The 12,786-nt window shown below is 40.4% G+C and overlaps 1 protein-coding gene across 1 annotated transcript; it reads right to left on the bottom strand.

Annotated features, from left to right (window-relative positions):
* Positions 1-3,548: 3,548 nt before the first annotated feature.
* On the bottom strand, positions 3,549-5,353 carry LOC134367886 (melanoma-associated antigen B10-like). The gene is made up of 2 exons (XM_063084548.1): positions 4,345-5,353; positions 3,549-3,586 (listed from the first exon to the last, which is right to left on the bottom strand). The coding sequence occupies exons 1-2, from the start codon at positions 5,351-5,353 to the stop codon at positions 3,549-3,551; spliced, it is 1,047 nt and encodes a 348-aa protein (XP_062940618.1).
* Positions 5,354-12,786: the final 7,433 nt, after the last annotated feature.

Raw genomic sequence — 12,786 nt, 5'->3', positions numbered from 1 at the left:
ATTTAGAATTCTATAGATTAGGTAAAAAAGTGAAATAGATCTCTATGAGTTGAGGGAAAATTCTGACTTCATTTTATTTGGTTACACAGGCAAGAGGCAGAACAATATTGATATCAACATATGTTAAAAACTCACAGTGTATTTTTATAGCACATGTGTGTAACAAAAACTTTAGAATTAATTTTAAAATACTATTATACAGATATAGTATGTAGAAGTATGAGACATAATGGGAAAAGCCTGAAACCTAGATGGCTTAACACATTAAAAATTCATTTCTTACACAAAATATAATTTGATGTAGAATGGCAGGGGGCCTCAGCTGTCAGTTGACTCAGAGATCCAGGGTGCTTCCATTATGTGGCTCCATAAATCAACTCAGGCTCTCCATATTGGCTAATGAATGGAACAGAAAAAGCATAGAAATGGCAAACTAGCCCTTCAATGCTTTGATCTGAAGGGTAAAAGCATACCTCTGCTTATATTTTACTGTTGAGGGTAGTCGCATGAACTATCCTAACTATGTGTGGACTGGCAATGAAGTCACCATATGAACCAAGGATGGAGAGGAAGACACAAAGTGGATGAACACTTGCAGTCTTTCCAATTAACTGTTACATAGTAGGTACTTAGTAACAAGCTACTGTTATAATTTGCTGTGATAAGAGCCTTCTTCATTCTTAAAGGAGTTTCGAAGAATATCAAATATCCTTGCTATTCAAGATTTCCTAGTATCTGTATGTCACATGTGCATTCGAATTCATGATCATACAAATTTTCCAAACAATTCTGTAAATCTCAACAGGGAGCGTTCACCCTTCTCCACTCAACAGTACCTTTCTGCACTGACCTTTTCAATAACCTCTAAATCTCAATAGACTGACAGATTCCTTCTTTCTTTTGGTGCATGGTCTCTGCTACCCACCAGATGATGAACATACCTGAGCACTTGTACAGGTGCCTTTGGGCACAGAGGAAAACCAGGATATTCTCCTGGTGAAGATACAGATAAGCATCAGGAGAATGATGGTGAACTATATTTTCTTTTCTCATCCAAGCTGGCATGTCTCTCATGGAGACATTTTCTACATCTGTGGTAGACTTAATAATTGCTCCACAAAGACTACCATATGCTTATCCCTGAAACCATGAGTATGTTATGTTACATGGCCAAATTACATTTGTTATTGCAAATGTAATTAAAATTACGGAACTGACCAGAAAAATAGGGAGATTATACTAGATTTTCTGTGTCGGCCCAATCTAATTACATGAACCCTTACAAACAGAAAAATTTCTCCATCTGGAGACAAAAGTGAGATGCAGCAGAGAGGGAAGTTAGATTCCAAGCATGAGACTGTTTCCACGTGCTGTTTGTGATTCAAGAAATAGGGGCCCCAGGTAAAGACTAGGGAGAGTCCTCAAGGAACTATGGAAGCTCCAGCTGACAGCCAGCAAGGAAACTCTTCCCACTCTTACAAGTCGTCATCGAACTGGATTCTGAGAACAGCCTGAATGAGGTAGAATGAGATTTTACCCAGTGCTCTTTATACTTCTCACCAGCAGAAGTGTAAAATAATAAATGTGTGTGATTTTAAGTCCTTAATGCATGACAATTTGTTATGACAGCATTAGAAACTACTATATCCTCCTAGAAAGACACCAGAGTTTTTATGAATCCAGCTTCTGGACATGGTTTCTATACAGTGATTTCCTAGGTTCTTCCTCATCTACCCCTCAAGAGGGAGGCTTTAAGTTTTTATCATTTATTTAAGCTCACTCATCAGTGTACTGATTCAGGGATGGCTTCAAGTAAGCACAAAATTACGTTCTCTTTCTTTCTAATCTCACCTGCTTTCTAAAACCTCCTCTTTAACTTCAAGGTTATCTTTCACAAACCAGTAAATTCTGAACCAAATATGACTGTACTCACAAGTAGATTCGGAAAAATCTTTGAGAGTGTGGTTGAAGCACCCAGAGTGGAAGAGCAGACACCTAAACATCACTGTCAAAATAAACAGTTAGGTGGAAGGGACTGTTGTTATCAGAGGGTTTCCATGATGAAAGATGTGGTAGGGGATGTCTTTAGGGAGTTGGAGTGCTCTAAGTCAGGAAAGAGGAAGGGAGGTTATTCTGGACTTTCTTTCCCACAGCAAGCAGGGCACAGTCTTCATGGAAGGAAGCGGGGAAGAGCTGAACAGCAGGTCAGGATGCAAATTTGGGCCTGAGGGCTCACTGGGGCAGACTCAAGAGGCGAGCAATGTAATTCAGGAAGTGCTGGGTCTGTCCCATGTGCCAGCACCTGGGCTAACTCAGCTTTCAAAAAACCCTGAGGCTAGAACCATGTGGACCCTAGGCAAAAGACATCCATAGGAAGTTCCCAAATGGTGTTTAGTGCTCATATGCTCCTTCATTTATTACACTTGGATTTAGTACACTGCTCCCAGATTCATCCTTTACATTGCCTAGAGACATTGTGCAGTAGTGAGAAGAAAAATGAATCAAGACACAGAAGGCTATCTTAGGCAAGGAGGAGTGGGAGCAGTGTGTGCTCTAAAAGAATTCAGAGCAGGGTTCTAATTCTGACCTTTATGAGTCACGTGAAGTCAGGAAAATAGCTAAGTTCTATGAGGAACGAGGTCTTTGTAAAGAGAGCTTGATAAGCCCTGCCTTGCAGGATTCAGGGGATGAATGTAATGTATGAAAGCTCCTGGAACAGTGCCTGGAATTTGTTGCATTTCTAATAAATGGCAGTGATTACTATTATTTTTTTGACCGGAGACTGTGCAGAAATCTGTTCTGTGATATTTTTTTTTTTTTTTTTTTTGCACACCAAAAGGTGTCAGAGATTTTTTATTCTATGGTACAGCACACAAATCAGTCAAAATGCTGCTTAGCAAGTGAAACGCAGTCACTCACTATATAACTTTTGGAAGTTATATTATTCACTGTGAGTGTGCAGGAGCATTCCCCAACTGGATGTTATATAAGGCTCATAGAATTTGTGTCAAGGACTTACTCCTTCCATCTTTTCCAACTGTCCTTCCATCCAAACCACACCAATTTCCATTTATTTCACTTCCATTAAATAACTAGCCCTTAAGAGTTTGCCAAATTACACTCAAGACAACCAAACAAAATGCCCTTTTAATGGAGTGGGATCTGTCTCTTCCAGGCCAGAGTAAATATTGCTGGCAGAATACCTTCTAAGCACACCTATGTCAGGTAATATCACCCTTATTTCTCAGAAACTCCCTGGAGCTGATGTGCATAAAGCACATACTCTGTGTACCGTACTGGGAAAAGGACACTGGGGAAGGATACAGGACATCTTCCATTCCTGCCAAAGGGGATGGATTCTTTGTGGTTTATCCATGACAACAAAGTAACTGCTAAAAGCAGTTGTCCATAGGAGGAATTAGTCCAGAACACACCTTTTTGAGGATCTGGCCCCTGCTCACTACTCCCACAGCCTCATCTGACCCACCACTCAGCCTAACTTAAAATGAACTCATTTTAAAGACTCGCAGGTTCCCAAGGTTCCAAATTCACCTGCCTCGGGGCATTTGCACTTGACTGCTGTCATCTGCATCCTCCCAAATAAATTTGATTTGTCCTTTTTGTTTTATAGTGTATATCTCACTATCTTCATTACATGACAGCTGCTTTAAACTTCAGTGAGCAAAGGTGGGTCATGTTTATACTTAGGATATAAGAATTAGCACACAGCCTTTCAAAGAGCAGATGTCAAAGTAATATTAGATAAATAAATAATGAGACAGTGTAAGAGGTCTAATTTATTATAATGTAGATGTATTTTCTCCTACATTATTCAATAAGCTAATCATATACACGTATATATCTCCTACTTTTACAGAACAGACTACAAATGAAAAGGAAACATAAGAATTTATAATCTTTTACTTTCTTCCCTCTTTTTCTTGATCCCAGCTATTTTACTGCTGTGTCCTTTCACATTTCCAAGGAAATGCCTAATCCACTACTATGTTACATTGCTTGAGATCACTAAATAAGATGGAAAATTTTACAATTGTTTCTATAAAATAGTAATACTCTTATTCTTAAAATTCATACACATCAATAAATATATGACTTATTATCACTCATAAATGTGGATTCTGAAGCTACTTAAACTTTCTATTAAGAGGAACATTTAAACCAATATCCAAGCTACCAAATAGAATAAGAACACACACGTTACACACTGTGTTGCTGCCAGTTTGCCACCCTCACCCCAACCTCCACCAATGAGAACATTAGCTGTCCTCTTCAACAACACAGTGAAGAATTTTCCTCAGCCTTCACTTGGGGCAGGAAGAGTGCTGGAAATGGCCCTAGAACGAGCCCTGGCCATGGCAGCAGTACGAGCCCTAGCTGCAACTCTGGCTTGGGCTCGCTCCTCTTCATCTCTCAGAGCTTCTTCATACAAGGAGGGGAAGTCACTTGGGACGGTATGATGGATCTTGGAATAAAACTCAAGAACTTTCATCTTGCTGGTTTCAGCATAGGCTCGTGGACCCCACAGGAATTGATAGCTTGGAGGATCACTGTTGGGCACCTGACGATATTCCAGGTACTTTTCTTTTACCCAATCTTCAGTGAGAAGCTTCCTGGGTTCCCCAAAGATGAAATGCTTCACTCCATCATATACTCTCATCATATTTAGCACTTCCCACATGTGCTCCTCAGTGGCACAATTGCCCTTCGAGAAGATGACAGCCAGAACAGTCATCAGCAGGCCAGTCTTGGGCAAGCCTCTTGTTTCACTGCCTAGTTCCAGTTTGTTGACGAGGACGTAGAGGCTCCTGTTGGGATCAACTTCTTTCAGGTCAAGGCCAAAGATCAGCTCCAGGTCCCTAGAGGCTCTACTCAGGATCTCAGGGAATTGGTTCTTATCCGTTTTGATCACATTTCTCAGCATATCTGTCTTTGTAATGGGCTCTTTCCTTTGATACTTGTGCAACAGGTAACGGACCAGCATTGGACCCTTGTTTTCTACAGGACCTATTTGCCTGTGCTCAGTGGAAGCCTGGGCCTGTGAAGCATTTGGCTTTTCCTCAACTTGGCTGGTGGCGCCTTCATTAGGTCTTGTGGAGGAAGCAGCTGCTGCAGCAGCAGTGCTGGATGGGGCTTTCCCTGGCTCTTGCTGATCGCTGGTTGTTCCAGCAGCAGATGAACTCTGGGGATTTTCTTTGATACGAGGAGAGAAGGAAGAGACAGACTTTTCTTTCTCTGCTACAGTGGCTTGAGCACCCTTCACAACCTCAGGTTCTTCTTGAGCCTGGCGGCGTTTCTCACGGGCACGGAGCTTACTCTTCTGACCCCGAGGCATGATGACTGTGGTCAGAGACAGCAGGCAGGAGTGTGGGACAGAAGGTAGATGATTCAGTGACCTGTAGGAAACAGGATGAGATGGTGTGATCCTCCTCAGCAGGGCACTACCACCTTGGCTTTATCAAGGGCTGCCTCTGCAGGTTTCTTGGAGGGCACTGCTTAAGGAACCCCCAAACCTCCATTTCACTGATGAGCCTTTCATCTGAGCACTCTGTGGAAGTAACTAGAGTGCATGTTAGGCTGCAGTCCTATAGTTGTACCTGCATCTTACTGGGGCTGACAGTCTGGCAGGTGCATACCCTGTTGAGCTTCCTCTGTTGTAGGGTAAGAAATGATTATTTTAATTCACAGCCAGGGTCATCACCTTGAATTCTGGCATGACCTGTGATCTCTCTACTTACGTGCTTTGATGCTGACTACTTCATACAAAACCCTCAGCACACTAACACCCTGGACGAGGAATTGAGGGGGGATCTCATCTGACCACATCGGCCCAAGGACCACATGGGATGGCAGAGCTTTGTGAGTTCCTTTTTATACTGGGGTAGAGTTCTTGGTCCTCACTCAGAATCCTCAACTTTTCTTCTTGTAGTGCCTGATTCCCCTCCCTCTGCTGTCCTGAGACTTATTCCTTCAAAGCAAGGCCTTCACATCCTTGAGGCTCCTGAAGAGGATATTAGGGAGCTCTCAGACTTATCTTCCTCAGGCTACCCATCAGGAATGACACAGTATGTAAGGCTCTGTGAAACTCCCTCTGGTCTCCTCAGTATTACGGTTTCTGATCATGATTCTTAACCTTGACAGCCTTGTACCTTTCCCTCTGCAGCCCTGGGACCTATACCAATCAGACCAAGGGCCTCGTCTACCCGTTATCCCAGGGTATGCCATGGAGGGATGGTGGGGGCATGGAGCGGGGGCAGGGTGTGTACTCAGAAGGTCACATCTGTCCAGGGTTTCCCAAGGACATCCACAGACATAGAGCCTGTCTCCCTCAGTCCACACTTTGGCTTGCCAAAGGGCCTGAGTCACTTGCTCTTAAAGACATGCCACTGCCCTCTCAGACCAAGGCCCTCTTCTCCCTGTGGTCACTAAGGATGTAGTGAGGACACCTTAGCCTCACAGTTCTGCAGAAGGGCTACCAGGGCTCACAGTAGTGGTCGTGCTCCGTGGGGATCTCTTTGTCCTAGGGTAGAAAGTCCCCTCAGTCCTTGCTCTAGGTTCTGAACTTATCTCTAAGGTTCACCGAAGCAGACTCCCTCTGCTGACCTGAATCATGTAGCCTTACACCAAGGCTCTTATGCATCCTCCCCCACCCCTGCCAAAAAGTGAAAAGAGGGATCACCTGCAGCCTTACAGGCATGCCAGGGGCCTCCCAGGCTGACAGGAGGGGCGAGGCTCTGTAAGGCCTGCACTGTTCTCGGGAGGCCGTTTTTTGCACAGCTCAAATAGAAACATTTCATTTACTCGTGGCAGAGTCTGAGACTCCTTCTCTGCTGGCCAGAGACAGAAACCCTCGTGCAACTCCTTCATCTCCATAAACCGCTAAAAGGTGAAAGTTGTGTGTGTCATTTACACCAGATGCAGGGCTCTGCAGGGACCTCTCTGTTATAGGGGAGGGGGAATTCCACTGAACTCATACAGGGCCCTTCATTGGCTCTTGGCAGGTCTTGGGACCCTCCCTCTGCTGGCTTGATGCCAATACCCAAGTCCGATGCTGTCCTTCCTTTACTCCCCACAAGGGTAATTCTGAGGGCCATATTTAGGCCCAACCCTGACAGGGGCCTTCTGAGGCTGACCTAGGGGCGGGACTGGAGGACCTTCTCTCTTTGCGGGTAGGGGGAGCACTTAAACCTTACTCGACGTCTTCACCTTACCTTTTGGCAGAGCCTGGATGTCTCCCTCTGCTGACCAGATGCCAAGTGTCTCACGACAAGGTCTCGCGTCCCACAGACTCCAGAGGCGGAAGTCAGTGTGCGCCTCTTCCGGTCAACCCTGCGTGGGGCCTCCCAGGGTTGATGGCAGGGGCGGCGCACAACGTACGGAGCCGCAGTTCTGTGGTGCCCCCTGTGCTGCGGGGTGGGTGGTTCCGTAAGTCCTGTCCTCAGAGGTAGATCCCTAGTTTGACTTCTGGCTTCACTGACTGAAGGATCCTTGTGGAAATTCCACCTCCCTATAAGCTCTGGACAGTTTCTCAACTTAAACCCTTACACATAGTAAGTTTGCTTCCCAGGCATGACATGAGGTGGACAGGCTGCGGCACCAGGTAGGGGCACAGAACAGGTTCTGAACCATCCAAGAAAGTGCACAGTGACCATGGGGTCCCTTCACTAGACGAATGTAGACATCTGGGAACTTTCTGTTCTCAAAGGTTTAACTTCTACAGAGAAGACGCACATGAGCAGAATTTTGTGAGACGAAGGTCTTTTCACTTTATCCAGCGTTGCACTGTACTGTGTAGTGAAATTCATTTTATTTTAGAGTTTATTCATAGTAATAAATATATTATATTCATGTTCTAATATTACTGCTCTGTGCATCGAGGCTCTTGGTTTTACAGTAGTGATCTATACACCATCTCTCAGAAGTCACTTATTCATTTGAATAACCCGTGGACTTTTCATTCTGATTTTCTAAAATGATAATATTTTTACCAAAAAAATTCTATTTCTTCTTAATATTCCTAACTTTTATTTGTTTTTGTATTCTGGCCTTCTGGCTACATACGTAGCACACTGGTACGTCTTGCTGCTTACTTTAATGGTAATGCTCCCATCTTTTTACATTTCATATTTAAGTTTGTTTTCTATTGATTTTAGGAAATGGAATTTCCTTTGTAATTTCAGTTTGCTTTATGTTATTGTCATGCATTGGTGTTGCATTTTTTTCAAAAGATTTTTCTCCACCTCAGTACATGATCAAAATCCTTTTTTTTTCTAACCTTTTAATGTAATATTTTAGACAGTTTTTTTTCCCTAATGTTATATTATCTTTACATTTCTTGCATGCAGACTTTTTTCTTTTTCCTTCATTTAAGTCACTGCTATATGGAACCTCCTGTGTATTTATTTATTCTCTTTGCCTCTGGGTGGATGACCATGTAATTTTCTTAGCTGAGATTGTCCTCAGCTGATTCTCTTGCTGAAGAGAACTAGCCTGAGAAAATGAATTGACAATTTTCTCGTCCTTTTGTTTGCTGTGGATGTGTTTCCATAAGGTGGTGGTTAGATGTTTGGTGATTATTTGGTCTAACTGGCCCCATCTGCTTGGTACTGAAACATTTGAGGGTGGTTGGAACTTTAACCACAGTTTCTCTTTTTATTGCTCAATTCCAATTTTCTCTTTCTGTTTGGACCAATTAGGTCATTTATATATTTTCTAAATAATGGGCTATTTTCATTTGTAATTTTACATTTAATGACCATGTATACATTCTCTTCATTACAGAAATTCTCAAACATATTTCAACATTAGAGAGAATACACCTGAGACTTAGAATCAACAGTCATCATTTGTGGAGGGTTATAAATCTTGATTCTTGTAAAGCTAGGGCTTACAGACACATCGAGTCTGTTGCACAGATTGGGTTACAAACCTTCCACACGCAGGTCTGGGAGCTAGGTAATAGAAAAAAAAAAGTTCTGGGAGCTGTGGGTATAGAAAATTGAATGGGTTTTATTCAGATCTAGGAGCAACCGTCCTAGTGGCTCCTCTTAGAGTTCTGAGAAACACTGTGGATCAGAGCTGTTAGTCTTTTATACTTAAGTCCACAACCCTGGACACCTGGGTGCTCATACACAATTTAATTAAGTAGTAACAAGGAACACCTGAAGATATTTATAGCCAATCTCGCCAAGATTCTGAACATCTGAGGGGCCCTGACATTTTCCTATTTTTCCCAACAATTCTCATTTGATTTTAGAATAAGGTTTTTAGGTAAATGCATGTATAGGGAAAGAGCCCTCTGGTAGTGGAACACAGCCCACAGATAGCTGGGCAACAGCCCATCTAATCAACTCTAATCATTACTCAGGTATGGGATTGTATACTTTAATGATTTTAGAGCTAACAGTGGTTGTCATACCGATCCTGTTAAGAGATTTTAAGAATCGCTGTAGGCAAAGATGGGAAAAAATGTTTGCTAGGGACAAGCTGTCTGTAGGGGGAAACTTCAGAAATGATTATACTTAGATTTTATGATAAGAATGTAACTTTTGCTTAAGGAGAGGTTATAGTTTAGATAATAAGTGCAGTTTGACCAACTTAGCTTTTCACTAATTGTACTTGGAATGTCACATTGTTAATTTAACTGATGATACTGTTTTCCATTGTTAAATATACTTAGCCATAGATAACTTTTGTAACACTGTCCATGTCCTTGTGTCCTTTTATAATGATTGAATCAACTGAATTTTCTTGTGAAACTTCCTTGTCTTTACAATAAAAGATACAGACCCTTCGTGCTTCTCATCTCAATCATGGTGCTTTGAGTAATGTTTTTTTTTTTTTTTTTTTTTTTTTTAAATCTCCGTAACACAGTGAGAAGTGTAACAATCAGTACATGGCCAATCTCATTCCATCTATGTTTGTACTTAACAACAACTCTGCCACTGGAATAATGTGAAAGAGTCCTAGACATCATACCATTTCATCTTAAATATCTGTTTCTAAGAGAAATAAACATAAACCAAGTACACTTATCCTACCTTAAAATATTAACTCCTTAATATAATCATATATCAAGTTACATTTTACGTTTACCTGACTGACGTATATTAAAAAGAAAAAAAAAATTAACCAGGTTCCAAGTAAAATATAATTATGGCCATTGCTTTTTATACCCACTACTTTATAGGTTCTTAACACCCCCAACACACAAATATACGTTAAGTCTTTTTGCTTATAATTATTTGTTAAACAAAACCAAAAAACAAAACAGTTCTTATGCTCCTCCCAATTTCACATGGTGTGGATTTTGCTGATCATTGCCTTTTTAAAAAGTTTCTAGGTATGAGAACAAGAATAACAGAAAAGGAAGCACAGACTCCAAACATCTTCAAACTAATAGTACTGTGGAAAATGCTCGAAAGTCTTTTTTCTCTTGTCTACTTATGTCTGCATTTTCAGGGTCCAGTCCTATGCATGGAGGGTTGCTGACACTCTGTCTGAAAGACATTTAACAGTATTCTTAGTCTACTGAGCTAGAAAAGTTTCTTCAAGGATCTTATCTTTCAATATTACCATGAAGACATCAAGTGCAATTGCAAAGAAAATGATAGACTAAAACTATACCAGTTCTTTAGGCTACTTCTTGTTCTTTGATGATAGAAAAGACTTGTTTTGTTGCCCAGAACTCTAACCCCACCAGCATCAGTATTCTGATCAACATTCGGGACAGCAAATTAATCCTGATGCTGATTAAATAGAGAAGATATTCCCTGTTCTAGAAAGCATTATAGTACCATAGATAACTATGACATAGATTTAGTAATACTGCTGTCTAAATGAATGCAGAACTCAATGATGATATTTGTAGTCTTACACAGGGATGTAAAACTGCATATCTTCCCTCTCCATTCATTGTGGGTTTGTGATGGGATTCCTCCCTTGGGAAATCTAAGGACCTGTGTCTCTGATATCAATACTCATTTACATATGTTTATTTTTATACACATTATGAGATTTATCATTTGCTTATCAATTTTAAAGTTTTTCAAAAAAAGGATCAGAAATTCTCAAGGCAGATTATCCAAACTTCATTCCTCCCTACACATTTGAATATCTTGGTAATCTTATATGAAACCTGAGTAAGTTAGAAGGGACACACACATGACCAAATATAAAAAAAAATAATAATAATAATTTTGTAATTCTATAAAACATGAACTTGTTTGCTACAATATATTCACATGTAGTACATTGATGATGAACTAATAAGTTTGGTAGGAACCTGGGGTGAGATAGTACTTTTTACATTTTTTTTTTTTTTTTTGCTTTTATCCTGAGTTTGACCCCCCTGTTCAACAAGGTATAACAGGAAAAGATGAACAGCAAAATCAAAAGAGCACAAGATCTAATTGTTTCCTTCTCTCTCTCAAACTTGATAAACATTTCACAGACTGAGGAATGAACCAATGGGAGAGTACATTTGGACAGGAAGTAAGTACATGTGGCAGGCCACTATCTGTTCTGGCAAGTTCCTTTCATATTCACACTTCAGGACTCTTAGGTGGCTAAGTCAATGTCTATTTCATATCCAGTCTCTAATGTAGTGATGTTAGTCTTCCTTCTATCTGCTCTCTGGTGTGATGGATTAGAAGGAGATACACTAGAAATTTGAAAATCAGGAGGAAAAATATTGTAGGAGTTCAGACAATAAGGGCCTGAACTGCTGAGATAGCAATAGGAATTAAAATGTGGGACAGATCCAAAGCAATAATTATCTAATAAAGTTGATAAATCTATAGAATATCATTCTTAACTTCTCCCTTTCCTTGTGCCCCACATATACATAGTACATTTTACTTGTAAAGTTTAACAATGTACTTTATCTCATTAAAGGCACTGAGATGTCCTGAAGAATCGAAGTTAATCTGAGATGTCTTGGAGAATAGAAGTTGATCTTCTTCTAACCAAGATAGAGTAACAGAGACCAGCTGTACCCTCCTATTGGAAACAACAACAACAACAATAAAACAGGGAAAATATATAAAACCTGGTGCTTAACAATTTGGAGATCCAGCAAGGAATCACAGTCATCTCTGGGAGATGGAAAACAAAAGAAACTAGCCCTATGTTTACCCAAAATTGGATGATAACAGATTCAACATGCTAAAACAACCTCCAAATACAAGAAATATGAAGTAAACTAAAGGAAGTTCCCATAAAATTAAATTGCTTAAAGCCAGTGATAAAGAGAAACTTCTAAAAATAAAGAGAGATATAAGACACCTTACCTCCAGAGAAACAAGGATAAACATGACAACAGATTTCTCTTCCAGAGCAATGTAAAGCAAAAGGTAGTAGTGTTGACACCTCTAAAGTACTGAAAAGAAAGAAAGAAAGAAAGAAAGAAAGAAAGAAAGAAAGAAAGAAAGAAAGAAAGAAAGAAAGAAAGAACCTTTAACCTAGAATTCTATATCCAGTAAATATATCCTACAGAAACCAAGGCGAAATAGTTTCTCAAAAATATAAAACCTGGGAAGATTCATCACCAACATACGTTCACTGCCAGAAATGTTAAAGAACGTCTTCCGTGAAGGAGGAAAATGGTACCAGACAGAAATCTGGATCTACAAAGGAATAAAGAGCCCTGGAAATGGTAACTAGATGGTAAATATAAAAAAATAAATAAATAAAGTTTTTATTTTTTAAATGTATTTAAAAGATGCTTGATTTTATCACGTAAAAATAACAGCCACCTATGGTGGTGTT

The sequence above is a fragment of the Cynocephalus volans genome, chromosome X (genome assembly GCF_027409185.1).
Source record: "Cynocephalus volans isolate mCynVol1 chromosome X, mCynVol1.pri, whole genome shotgun sequence".
NCBI lineage: Eukaryota > Metazoa > Chordata > Mammalia > Dermoptera > Cynocephalidae > Cynocephalus > Cynocephalus volans.
The sequence above is the reverse complement of the archived record's forward strand: the minus strand, read 5'-3'. Positions and strand labels throughout refer to the sequence as shown.